The following is a 14,540-nucleotide window of genomic DNA, read 5'->3' as shown; positions in this document are numbered from 1 at the left end:
CTCTGCTCTCACTCTTTTTTCTCCTTTTTTTGCCATTACAGTATTTCCTGTTGTTTTAGAGTTTCTCATAATTGCCGGGGGAAGAAAATATGTTGGGTTTTTTTTTGTCTTTTGCAGGTAAGACTTATTGTTGTTTTCATTTCTGTCTAGAAAGTGAACCAAAAATGAAATTAATATTCTCTGCTTTATCCTGGACAGTTGTGGTCACTGTGCTTTCTTGCTTTTAAATCATTTTAAGGGTGTCAATGTCATACCTGTCAACCTTGGCTAATAGCTGCCCTTATAAATGATTACAATTCCCGTATAAAAGTTGTAGTACGCCATACATAATTTGAATTGATTAAAAAAAAAACGTTAACACAAGCGGAAATACAGACAGTTTACCACACATTGCCATGTTAAATCTTTGATCAATCCTACCATACGCAGCGATGAAAAAAAAAGATTGAGGATTACTTTTGCTGGTTTGCCGTGACACTCGTAGCGAGCATAGACGTTGACTACCAGCACTTGAGACAAACTGGATTTGAGCCAAAATGGTCTTTGTAAGATCAGTTCACAATTTAAAAAAAACATCCCTTATAAACGTAGTTCGCCGTACATTATTTGAAAATATGTTTTTTTTAAAACAATACTGGCAAAACATATGTTGACAGGTATGCAATGTTAATACAAATCAGTAAATGTTGTCGTTTGGTCTCAGCAGTAATTTCCAACTACAGTAAAGTCTCGTTATATCGATATCGGATATAGCGATAGTCACGGTTATATTGATACTATTTCTATGCACGCACGGAGAAAATTACATGCAAACAGGGTCGGATATATCGATAGTCCCGGTTATATCGATATTTTTTTGGACTCCCTTGAATATCGATATAACGAGACTTTACTGTACTTGTTTTGACTCATTTTGTGTGATGGGTTAAATTCATCATTTGGACGGCAATCGTTTACTTCACCCAAATAATGACAAGTACAGTAAAGTCTATTTTTATCTCAAGTAAGGATGATCAAATGATTTTAGAGTGCAGTGTTGCATTGCTTTGTTTTGAGATCCGCACAGCTTTGGAAAAGAATCAGAATCATCTTTATTGGCCAAGTGTGTAGAACACATCAGGAATTTGTCTCTGGTAGAACATGCGGCACTATAGTATCATCATAAAAAAGACATGACAGATAAGTATGGATGGCACGTAAGGCTAATCTAATCGAATTCCTTATGTAAGTACCTCTCAGGAACAACTGAAACAATGTGCAAGGTATCAAGCACAGCTAAAGTGATCAGTGGTAGACTAAAATACGCTAACAGTTGTACATTTGTTGCGGCAAATCAGTGAGCTCACGTTTTGTTTTTGTTGTTCATGAGGAATTAAAAAAAACTATTTTTTACGTGGAATTACACTTGCTATGAAGAATAATTACATTTTAATTTCAGAAGTGGAGGCTCCCACATTTACCTGTCTGTATATAAATGACTTTTTGACAGTATGTGCAAAGATACTGAAATTCAAAGCTATAAAAAATATTAATAGATATTTCATACCCATGACAAGACATGATGTTAATCAAATCTTTTCCCAATAAAAAAATAATAGAAAATTGAACATAACTTTTTAGTGAATCTGTGGGTCCGCTGTATTTACACCATTGTTGAGTTACAGTAAAGTCTCGTTATATCGATATTCAAGGGAGTCCGAAAAAATATCGATATAACCGGGACTATCGATGTATCCGATCCTGCGCCGAACTGCATTAAACAAAAGCCGCCAAAAGAGGGCAGCCAAGCGCCATATAAGAAACGGAGCTGGCCATTAGCTCCCTTTTTTTTGGGTGAGATGTTCACCCAATGTTGCCTCAAAATGGCACATATAATTCTTTAATGATTTTAAACATGTATGCTTTAATCTTCAGAACGACAGTGTATTTGAAACATATTCATAACTGGATGTGTAACAAGAAAGCATATTATCCGAATCTGAAGCCATTGTTTGGATTCACAAGCAATGCAAGACGTCTTGGCGTGAAGTCATTTTTATTTGCATTTGAATACAAAGTGACATCGGCTGTCCTTTAATACACAGTATGGAATGTTAAGAATTTTCAAAATCATCGCGCTTCAGAAGACAAAACAAGAAACATTGTTGCAAAAAACGATTGCATTCATATACAGTACAGTGGGCATGTACATAACACAACAGGGAAACTGCAACGCTTACATCTTACTGTATTATGTATACAATTTAAAAAAGTCATCAATCTTCTTCTGCTTCCCATTTTTACCTTTTAACACAAACACTTCAATCTCGTCTGCTACACACGAGCTAGCGTCTGAAAATGAAAATGGCTCTGCTACACGGTGCTGGGCACGTAACCAAGTCACCTGACCAAGTCGACCAATGGCGCGACTGATGGCGTGAAACGTAACCAAGACACGTGACCAAGTTGACCAATGGCGCGACCGATGGCGTGTCACGTGACAAAGTCACACGGCCAAGTCGACCAATAGCGCGACCGATGGCGGCTCATGTGACCAAGTCGACCAATGGCGCGACCGATGGCGGCTCACGTAACAAGACACGTGACCAAGTTGACCAATGGCGCGACGGATATATCGATATAAACAACAAAAATGGCCGGCGGGGGATGAAAAGGAGCACCGTAATAACCGGATTCTCGTAATAACCGGGTATCGTACTAAACGGTACTAATTATACATAAAAAGACTAGAAATGTGCAAGGGAAATGAAGATAGTATCGTAATAAGCGGTACTATCGATATAACCGATATCGATATAACGAGACTTGACTGTATATGTACTTGATAATAGTGACAGTGGAATCCCAAAATATTTTTTTCTTCCGGGTTTCAAAGGGAATGGTGAACCTCTATTAACTGTGTGTTTTAAGAAACTTAAATGCTTCAACATGGTTTCCAAATCTGGCCCACCACATCCTTTTATATGGCTCGGAAAGCAAATCAAGAATATTAACTTCCACTACGGTTACTAAAATGTAACACCAAAATTTCAAATCAATAAACTTGCAAACATAGTCTGTCCCAACAATTAGGGCCACTTTTAGCATCAAAGCTATAGTGAGGGCCAATTTTAATGGTGGAGAAAGAAGGCGCTGGTGCTAAACCGGGCAATAGCCCTCTATTACCATTAACATAAATGTGGTGAAAAGGGCCACCACAGATGCTCTAACTGGGAAGGCAACCCAAGCGATCTCTTTGAGCTCCAAATTACAGTAACAAATAGGTCAAGGGTCCCCCACATTAGGTTCATGGCTGTCTATTGCTTACTGGTGGATACTAGCAGGCACAGAGAAACCGCTGAAATGGGTCAATGTTGATGATAAATAGAATACCCTGGAGACTGCTGTTTTGAGCTCCCCTTGGACCATCACCGCTCATGTCAGCATTATACGTATTTTTTATTTGTATGTATTTTTTTGGATAAATGCATTTTCTGACAACTGCCTCACATCTTTCTTGCGTTGAGTAGACTAAAAAAAAATATGTTTAAGCATACCTGTCAACCTAAACGTTTTTTACCGTACGAAGTACGTTTATTATGTATTTTAAGACGCATACGAAGTACAAGAAAATCTGTACAGAAAAACGCAAATTTGTCAATTATGGGTATCCGGTATACACCGACTATCACGAAACGGCCAATCAATTAAGTCAAACAAGTTTGCCACGGTATCGTTTTTTCGTTGCAAACGAAGCGAGTGGTTTGATGCTACTGTGCGCATGCGTCTGTCGCCTGGGGATTTCCCATTGCATCATTCCGATCACACGTGAACAAAGCGAAATCAGAGCAGTAGGCCTACATTACAACATACCCGTAGTTTTGAATTTTCTTTGGCTACAATCATCAAGTCGCAATGGCTGAACCTGAATTAAAATTAAGTTGAATGGAAGAGGCAAGCATCACAAAGAGTGGGAGCAAATGTCAGGACCACACGAGGGATAATCCCTCTTATCGTAATTGTATCGTAATTTCATCATTTATTAAAAATATGTACAGAAATATATAACGAAGCACATGTACATTACAACATGTTAAACTACATAAATAAACACGTTTGAAAAAAATATGATGTAAGATATTTTGTACGGGAAAATACGACAGTTTGTAATGGCATGGAGCCGTGGAGGTTGACAGGTATGTTTAAGTGCCGAGAGATAGCAGTGCCCTTTTGTTCTCGTCAGTTCCATTGGCCACCGCTAGACGTCCTCATAGACCAAAAAGTGTTTAGTTTTAATCACGTTGGAATCAAGTGCATACATTTTCAATAAAATATTGTACAAATTCATTTTGAAAACTTCAAACCAAAAACAATTGAAGAGGGTACTATTTCTAAATCGTATTTTATTTTCATCCTCCTTTCAGTTAAGTTGTACAAAAAAAGTACATTGTTGTTCCCTCAGAAATCACTGCCCATTGGAAATTGTGAAATATCACGCAAATAAATAAACTGAGTGTTCATTGCAGAGACTCTCATAAAAAGCGAAAATGTCACCAAATACGTAAATGTAATTACAGGCACTTCATGATCAAAGAAATGCCGACAAAAAAATCATTTGAAAAATACTCTGTAACGACCGAAATATTTCGTGCAGTCCAAACTTTGCAATAAAAAATAATTGTTTATACAAGTTGGTGACTTTGAAATTCCTTAAGCAATCCGAGGTGTTGACGCCATGACGTCATTGTTTATCCAGCACTTAAAAAAAATCTTCACAGTGAAGTCATTCCAATCGGATGCTCCAAATTTCCACAAAGAGGATTTCTCGGGACTCCGTTTCACTTTCTTGGAGCGGTGTGTCTGTGCACGAAAGTCCCAGCGTATACGCGAGCGCGTGTGGAGAAGGCGTCGAGAAACGTTGACGTCGCGGTTGCGGCGTTTCCTCATCCCCACATCACCTCCACCAGCAGGCACCGGCGCAGTCCAGCCCACTGCGGCCGAGGAGAGTTACTTCCGTTCCGCAGAGGGCGACAAGGCATCAGCCAGCTAGCCGGCGGAGGTCCAGACAAAAGACTGGGTGAGTGCTGATGATCGAGCCGAGCATGGGGAATGAACTAACGCAACATTTGCTTGATGACTTTAAATGGTTGATGGACTACTATGCCTCCATTGTGGTTGACTAATTGTTGTGACCGCCGAGCAGTGTTAAAGAAAATCCGAGACAAAACATAATAGACTGTAGTGGGAAAGCGGCCGAGGCTATGGCCGACACGGAGTCGTGTCCCGAAGGCTTTCGAGTGTATGATTTAAACGTTCCTTTTTCTTTTAAACTTGTCCACTCGTGCTTTGATATACACTCAAACGGGTTTAACGCGTACGTTAGGTCCCAGTTTAAATGTCCGTCGTAGCCACAGCGTTCCAGGAAGTAGTCATGGCCTTAGTAGGGCCTGATGAATTGCAGTTGCTCCGACGGGGTTTTATGCCACACTTTTTTATTGTTTTTTCCTCCGTCGTGACAACATTTATCCTAAGCACCACTGTTTAATAACCAGTGGCGTCTTAACACCAAAAATATGAAAGCGATTAAATGAAAGCAATGCGAGCACGAAAGCTAACGGAGATGCTAACGTTAAAGGGGAAAAAGTATTCACTATTCTCTCGCCATCAAGCTAATTTAACAATCCCAAAATTCAATATTATTTGCATTTTCATAAATAAATGAGGATAACAAAGACACTCTTTTGGCCTATTCATCGTGCCTGCGAGGTCAGTGATGTAATTTCAGTTAAAGAGCCGCATGCTAACATTTACAGGACACCCCAAAAAATAACATTAAGTGCGGTCCAATGCAGACCGATTGGACAATATTATGTAGCATTTCTGTTCTACCGGAAACAAATTCCTTGTGTGTTCTACATACTTGGCAATAAAGATGATTCTGATTCTGAAAATAACAGAAATTGCAGTTCCCTCAAAAATATCAGTTGAGCACTGTTTCTGACGAACAAGACGGACTCTTTAGAATCTGTTGAGACTGACTACCGTTGCAGTAACAAAAATGCAAACTGCCATTCCTTTACTAAATTATGAGCAAAAGAAACATATTCTGTGATCTCGAATTGCAATTACGTGAGGTTATAACGTACGTCTGACTTTTTTTCCCACAGGGTGAAAACTCATGACGACAATAATCATAAATCAATAAATAAATTGGAATTCCCTATGCTCTGTTCTCACCAAGGAAATGTCAACTGAAAATGCATAGGATTAAACAATATTATGCATTTATGATGCATTTTATGACAACATTTTAATGCCAATGACTGTGTTATTCAGGTCCGGGTTCTTCTCCAATCCAAACCGGAATGTCGGATGAGGATTCTCGTGCCAGCACCAGCTCTTCGTTATCGCCGCCGTCATCCAGCCAGAGCAGACAGAAGGATACATCTTGCAAGAAGAAGCGTGAGAGCAAAGCCAGCATGAGCAAGACCTCCAAGCTGCTTTCCACCAGTGCCAAGAGGTCACATCATCACTGTCATTTCATATCAATGTGTTCATTTTTTTAAATCCCTATAAAGTGAAAACAAAGTCTTCTAAAAGTGACACTTCACGGACAAATGCTAACACTGCAAAATGTAATCACACATCAGGCTTTTTTTTAAATCATAACATATCAAACTGGAATGCTGTGGATGTGTCTATTGAAACCTGTCAAGAGTCAACTGGAGTGTCAGTGGTTTGTCAGAATGGAAGACACATTTTTGGGGGTTGGACATAGCTCGGCACTACATTTTGCACCTGAGCAGATAACCTCTCATGCCAACAAAAGTTCTTGAGTTCGTATATAGTGGAAGAATCAGAATCAGAAAACCTTTAATCGGCCCACGCCAGGGAAATTTGCACGACTCGTGTCAGGTATTCTTCATCCCACCCAAAACCTTTGGAAAGTGGAAACAGTGAAAAACTGTTAAATTCTGTATACCACAACTGATTTTAAGGAATTCCAAATTTCAGTCATCTTTAATAATTTTGAGCCAGGCATAGCATTTAACTACAGAGCTCATTTTCATTTCCAGACTATGAAATCTGTTTGTGTTTGCTCACAATGCTGTTTTTGTGTAATTGCTTTATTTTACGTGAATACATTGATGTAGGATTCAGAAAGAGCTGGCTGACATCACACTGGACCCGCCACCAAACTGCAGGTGAGTCACAAGCAGCTCTTTGCTCGTTTTACACTTGATTGTGACAGTCTCATGCATGCTTGTAGGGGTCTCTGAGTACACTGTCTGGGCAAAAATCATTTGGGATATTTAAGTTTGAAGAATGAAATATTGTGTTAATGTTCTCTTCATTTTAGATTAAAAAAAAATCGACAATATATTTCTGCTTTTAACTAATTTATGACACGAAACAATTGAACATTGTGAACTCACGTTTATATTTGGCAAATACATCCCTCATTGTTAAAAAGTATCAGTGTCTGCAATTTCTGAAAGTAAACTTTATTGATGATAACATTTTTATTTTAACAACCAATTTAGTCAATTTCCATACACTATTTTTAATGAGTTTCACACAGAAAAAAATAACAATCCTGAAGCCATCTGATGACGTATCCAACATCCTTTATTCGTCTCACAATGGAGAAATTCTAATTTATACTATTGTGGTTATGAAAGGTAGAAAGTAGAAGAATAAAAAGTATATGAGTTGCTGTAAAGGAATCTTGAAGTCATAATAACAAAATGATACAACACATTCAGTCAGTCATTTAATCTTAACCACTTTTCTGCGCAATCTTTGTTGTTCGAAGCAGTTGGAGATGGAGGAGAGGATCAAAGTGTCCTCTCACCAGTGTGTGTGTTAGTGTGTGAAAATATAAATAATCTCCACCCTAATTAACTCATTCACTGCCATTCCTGAATTAGTTAATTATTTTTCTTGCTTGGGTGCCGATAAAGCGCTGACCAGATATCTGGTCATGTTTTTTCCCTTCCACAAGGGGGCAGCATTACCCTTTTTCATGTTAGCACTTCGTTCCAGCTTTAGCTGTTGTTAAACCAATATGTATGTATTGCATTGCATTTAGGACAGCCACCCTCATTTCTAGCTTATATAACTCCAGACCAATGTTCCCTCTAATTTTTCCTGTGTCTGAGCAGACATACAAGCTCACTGAGGACCACTGTGAGCAACATCAGATGTGTACTAGAGATGTGTCGTTTGCGAACGAGCCGGTTCTTAGAGCCGGATCTCTGAAGTGAATGAAGAGAGCCGGAAATGGGAGTCGACTTTTTTTTGTACTCTATTCCCCGCCCCCAGTCTTTGGTCAAAGCTGCACGTGATAGGTCGATATCCGTTGTCGAGGGGGGAGGGGAGTATTACAGACGCACGCAGCAGTGAGGAGAAGGGGGAGGGGGGTTAGGGTATACAGGTGGACAAATGTTATCACATTATGTTGTTATTATTATTCAATTATTATATTTTTTACTAGTTGGTATGATAGCCACAAAGGGACATAAGTCTTCTTGTGCCGGTCCCAAGCCCGGATAAATACAGAGGGTTGTGTCAGGAAGGGCGTGCGACATAAAAGCTTGGCCAAAACAAACATGCGGATCAAACCTCTAAAGATGGAGGACACTGATTTGCTGTGGCGACCCCGTCAAGGGAAAAGCCGAAAGGAAAAGAAGACGATAGTATTATTAATATGAAAAGCACATTAGTGTCAGTTGATCATCAGACCAGAGTAACCACAGGGAAAGTGAAAGTTTGTGGATGCTCTCTGTGCACATATAAATCAAGCCATAAAATATTTGATATAGTGTATTTTTTACATGAGTAATTTGTTTTTCACATAATTTTACATGATTTTTGGTAGTTTATTAATTTAAGCAACAAAAAAACAACAAACAAACTGAGGAACCAATTTTAATTTACTTCCGCCTTTGTCACAGTGTCACGGATGTTGACAACAACAACAACAACATCCGGGACACTCTGACGAAGGCGGAAGTAGACGCCGAAACATGTCAGGTATTTGAATACCGACAATACACTGTAAGATAAGAATCTGTTTTAAATTAGATATCAAGTAGAGAGGATGAACTTAATACAACTATAAACTGAGGAACCATTTGGGAGCCAAAAGAGCTGGATCTTTTTAGTGAGCCGAGCCACGCGCGCAGCTTAGAGGGAACATTGCTCCAGACCCATATAATTTAGGAATTAATTATTATTTTTCTAATAAAAGAAGATAGTCTAAGTTTTCTTATTTAATGTTTATGTAGTCCTAAAACTCAATATTCTGTGGGTCCTGGAATTTAAGTAAAAATGACAAAAACCCTGGCACTGGAGTGGACACATTTTTGCACGTCTGGCAGTGAATGAGTTAAAAAGGATCAAAATTTGTTTCCGTGTTTCTTTGAACGAAATAATATTGCCAGAGAATGTCTCATTTTTCACTTTTTTTGGGTGGGGGGTGTCAGTAGAATGTTGTGATGTGACTATGGTATCGATACAATTGCATTCGCCTGCTTGGCAGATCTTTTCACCTCGAGTGTTGTCAGGATGCGGTTTCATGCAACACTATCACTTGCCTCACTTGTTTCCTCTTGTGTACGCGCAGCGCCGGCCCCAAAGGAGACAACATCTATGAGTGGAGGTCCACCATTTTGGGACCGCCAGGCTCTGTGTATGAAGGGGGCGTCTTCTTCCTGGACATTGCCTTTACGCCCGACTACCCTTTCAAGCCACCCAAGGTATATTATCTGCACTGAGGCGCTTTTTATGGCGGACAATGCGTTCCAAACACATTCGTAGTTGGTGAATAGACACCATATAATGACCAAAAACTTTTACAAAAAATCCTCCATGCTTTAATTAATGTTCTTTAATAATTTGACATTGCGTTTTAAACAGAAAAATATTTTCATCACTGACAATGTTGGAGTGAATGTTGAGTGATGTGCATTTGCGTTTAAAGATCCGGACGGCTTTACAGTTTTGAATGAGAGACACGATTAACTCCTTCACTGCCAGATGTGCAAAAATGTGTCCACTCCAGTGCCAGGGTCTTTATCATTGTGACTCTAATTTCAGGACCCACAGAATATAGAGTTTTAGGACTACATAAACATTCAATGCAGCGTAAGAAACCCTAGACTTTCTTCTTTCACCAGAAAAAAAATAAATCCTAAATTATCTGGGTCTGGAGTTATCTGAGTTTGAAATGGGGGCAGCTGTGCAAAATACAATACATACATATTTGCTTTAACAACAGCTGAAGCTGGAACAAAGCGCTAATGTGGTAAAAAGGGAAATGCTGCCCCTTGTGGAAGGGATAAACATTGCCAGAGGTCTGGACTGTGCTTTATTGGCACCAAGCAAGAAAAAAGACAAAAGCCGAACTAATGCGGGAATGGCGCTCTACGTCATATTTTCAATTCCCGAATAAACTCGTAACTGGCAGTGAATGTATTAAAGGTCCCAATGGGACTCATTCACCTTGGTTGCGATAATCTATTCTTAATCCTGTCGCCTAATTAGTACAATTGAAGGATGAGATTATAAAAATGTCTTGATGTGATGAACTACGAAAATAGGCCATTGAGAATGACCCATGCAGAATACATCTTACAAGTGTCTTGACACAATAAAAAAAGTGTCAAGACCTTTCACATATACCTACAAAAACTATGAAGCGCTATGAATAAAACATACAGCTCGAGTCGCCATTGTCAAATAGCACTTAATTTCACTGAGCCCCAGGGATGAAGCACTCAATAGAAAAGCAGTCGGACGCAGTATGATACGACTAGACGGTGTCACACCTCTCTATCTATCAAGGTTAGCCGTTTCAGTGTCCGGAACGTATCCCCGAATGAATTTGAATGTGATGTGGCATTTTAATGAACAAGCAAAGCTTTACTGTGAATACATCCGATGTCGCTCAATGCTAACGCAATTAGCAGCCCGCTGCGTCATCGACCTCAAACAAGGGGTCCATGTTATACTATTGTAGACCAGACAACGATGAACAGATTTTAAATTCTGTTGCAAACAGAAACAGCAGCACCAACTGAGGCCTCTTGTATAAACTGTCGAGACTGTCTGCATTCCAGTAGACACAAGTGGTCGTGTTTTTGAGGGAGGGGGGGGAATGGATTCATAATTTTTCTCCTTATAACAACAAAGAAAACTGGGATTTGATATGCAAGTAAATTGAGTCGCGAGCTTGGTCACGGAATCAACTGATTCAGCAAACAAGAGTTTTAGGATTTGTATAATTTATTTTTGCTCCAATCCCCCCCTCCCCTCAATCCACCCCTTTCGTGTTTTATGTGTCTTGACTCCCGTAACTTGATTTAACATACACTGACATAAAGTGGCCTCTAGGGGGCGTCTAAGCACCACATAAATGTGCACGCGAGTGAATGAGCTGCACTGAACCTCAACATCAACAACAGCTTTTACGGCCTCGTGTTAGTACAGGCATCGTATTCATATTTCTTTATTCCACGTGTCAGCAACCAATGCCCCCCCACCCCCACCCCAGCAGCATACGACTAGCCCGCGTGCCTGTTCTAAAAGTAGCTCGCCAGGAATGGGCGTTCATTTTCGAACAATGGTGTACAAGTGATCATTTGAAAATGTTAATGCTAGCAAAGATTTGATTGAAATCACGTGTTCCATATTGATCTCTTTATTAATTATTGGGAGAAATCATGATATGTCTTTATAGATGAGTATTTCCGGGTTGAGTGAACACTGGCTACCGTCAGCAGTCCCCGACTCCGTTCCCCCTTGTAGAAGTAGTGTGTAACCCCTGCCTCTATTGTAGTGCCTTATGTGATGTGCATTATATTTGGAACACTTATATATAATGTATATATTATACTAGACATTTTTCTCATTTAAGGTGCACCTTATATTCCAGTGTGCCTTATATATGGAAAAAGTTTGAAAATACACCATTCATTGGTCGTGCGCCTCTTACTACGGAAAATACCGTACCTTTTGGCAATCGCATGTGATATTACATTATAAGCGGCAATTTGAGCACGTCTGATTTCAAATGTGACTATTACATGAATGGGTATCCAAATGGTAGCTCTCAGTTTCAAAAAGGTTGGTCACCACCTAAGTTAGCCTAACAACAACCCAATTACAAAAATGTAAAATCTACCCCGATCTGGGTGACCAAGAATCTACACGGACATTTTTTTAAATGCACGTTAGTATTGTTCATTGATTTGGCTAGGGCAAGTTAAGAATAAAATCGGCAGTTGTGCCATTTGGTCAATAAATTTATGTGACAAAAAATACACATTTTTAGCATTGTATTTAAAGATTTTTTTTGCTAATCTGTATGTGTTTATAGGTGACGTTCCGCACTCGGATCTACCACTGCAACATTAACAGTCAAGGTGTGATCTGTCTGGATATCTTGAAGGATAATTGGAGCCCCGCCCTCACTATCTCCAAGGTGCTGCTGTCCATCTGCTCTCTGCTCACAGACTGTAACCCAGGTAAGACATGCGCTCTGTTTAAAATAGCAATTACAATGTGACCAAGTTGACGCACACAAATGAACACATATATATACTTCTGGGGACCAACCCTTGTGACCATTTTTTAAAACCCCTTGAAGCTTACTTGGCATAGCAACAGGAATTTGTTAGGCATGTGTAGACCTAAAAGAAAAGTTCAAGAATGTATGCCTGGAAATGTAGGAAGCAACCGTTTTATGGCAATTTGCACACTTCCATGGTTCCTTCTAATAGTTGAAAACAAGTCATCTGATATGGGAACATGACCAATAATTCCGTCTGCCATTTTGATTTGTCATTAGAGAGATGAGGATGTCAGCTGGTTAATAAATTATTGATTCTTAAGATAAAAATTCCCACCTCAAACCTACCACATTCAATCCACTTAGACCAGACAGATATAAATATGTTGTGCGCAATTGTCACCAAAAGTTAAATTTTAGGTCCGTGTGGCAGTTGAGTCTGTTGAATGACCATGAAAACAAATCAGTCTAATGAAGTCAACTTTGCCTGCAGCCGACCCACTGGTGGGAAGCATCGCCACCCAGTACACAACCAACAGAGCCGAACATGACCGAACAGCCAAACAGTGGACCAAGCGATACGCCACTTGAACCTGCAGGGGACGACAGTGGGCTTAGGAGGAGGAGACGAGGAGGAGGTACAAGGAGTGGTGGGGGCTCCTGGTTGTCTTTGTTGGGGAGGGGGGTTGGTTTTTATCTCAGATTTTTAGTACATTATTGTCTGGTATATTTTTTTGCTTCCTGATTAAGTTATCTGCGCCAATATGGAAATAAAAGAACACAACATAAAAGAAATTGTGTTTCTGTCATTTTTAAAATGTATTAACTCATTCACTGCCAGGCAACGTGCAAAAATGTGTCCACTCCAGTGCCAGGGTTTTTGTCATTTTCACTCAAATTGCCGGACCTACAGAATATTGAGTTTTAAGATACATAAACATTCAATTCAGCATAAGACACCTGAGAATCTCTTCTTTCATCAGAATAAAATAGTTAATTCCTATCTTATTTGGGTCTAGAGTTATCTTCTTTTCCTTTCGGCTTTTACCTTCGAGGAGTCGCCACAGCAAATCAGTGTCCTCCATCTTTAGAGGTTTGATCCGCATGTTTGTTTTGGCCAAGCTTTTACGTTGGATGCCCTTCCTGACACAACCCTCTGTGCTTGGGATCGGCACTAGAAGACATATGTCCCTTTGTGGCTACAGAACAAGCAACTCGCTCAGTAAAAGACTCCCAAACACAAAATGGTAATCGGCAAAGCAACATTCAAAAAAGCAAAAACTAACTGTACTGTATAATCAAGTCATTTTATTTACCTTTGTGATGGATGGTTGTTGATGTAGTTGCCTCTTGTGGCGATCTATATGTTGGTTATCTATTAGCTATCTTTTAGCTGGCTTTCTATCTATTTAAGTGAACGCTGGGGCGTGTGGCTGCCGCTACTCACCCACAGAAAAACTTATCCTGTGACGGTAAAGTGACCTTGAGATTTTTGAAAGGCGCTTATAAATGAAATGTATAATTATTATTATATATTTATGTATAAATCTTTTTTTTTTTTGGGGGGGGGGGGTAGAATACACATGTATAAAATTGGAAAAGGAAATTCTTCTACCGGACAATGCCTGAAAAATAAGTACAGAATAATTTTTTTTAGGGGGGGGGCTTAGAGACTAGTATTTGAAGTTAATAAAAGGGTAAATGATTGACATTTATGGGGACACCGCAAGTATTTTAGTAAAACAAAGCACGCAAGCAAGTTGTGCCCAAACAATTTGCCGAGTATGGGTATAGAGTTATCTGAGCTTGAAATGGGGGTGGCTGTACAAAATACAATACATACATATTGATTTATATTGCACTTTAATAACAGCTGAAGCTGGAACAAAGTGCTAACATAGACAAAAGGGAAACGTTGCCCCTTTGCAGAAGCGGAAAAATATTGCCAGAGGTCTGACCAGCGCTTTAATGGCACCCCTCGCAAGAA

At 39.6% G+C, this 14,540-nt stretch overlaps 1 protein-coding gene across 1 annotated transcript; it reads left to right on the top strand.

Moving 5' to 3' along the window:
• The first annotated feature begins 4,922 nt into the window (after positions 1–4,922).
• On the top strand, positions 4,923–13,339 carry LOC148896311 (ubiquitin-conjugating enzyme E2 E1-like). The gene is made up of 6 exons (XM_088998764.1): positions 4,923–5,056; positions 6,316–6,499; positions 7,134–7,184; positions 9,608–9,740; positions 12,362–12,509; positions 13,047–13,339. The coding sequence occupies exons 2-6, from the start codon at positions 6,345–6,347 to the stop codon at positions 13,142–13,144; spliced, it is 585 nt and encodes a 194-aa protein (XP_088854890.1). The 5' UTR covers positions 4,923–5,056; positions 6,316–6,344; the 3' UTR covers positions 13,145–13,339.
• The last annotated feature ends 1,201 nt before the right edge of the window (positions 13,340–14,540 follow it).

Source organism: Hippocampus bargibanti, linkage group LG06 (genome assembly GCF_051943395.1).
Source record: "Hippocampus bargibanti isolate YZ-2025 linkage group LG06, ASM5194339v1, whole genome shotgun sequence".
Classification (NCBI taxonomy): domain Eukaryota; kingdom Metazoa; phylum Chordata; class Actinopteri; order Syngnathiformes; family Syngnathidae; genus Hippocampus; species Hippocampus bargibanti.
This window is presented reverse-complemented; position numbering and strand designations above follow the sequence as displayed.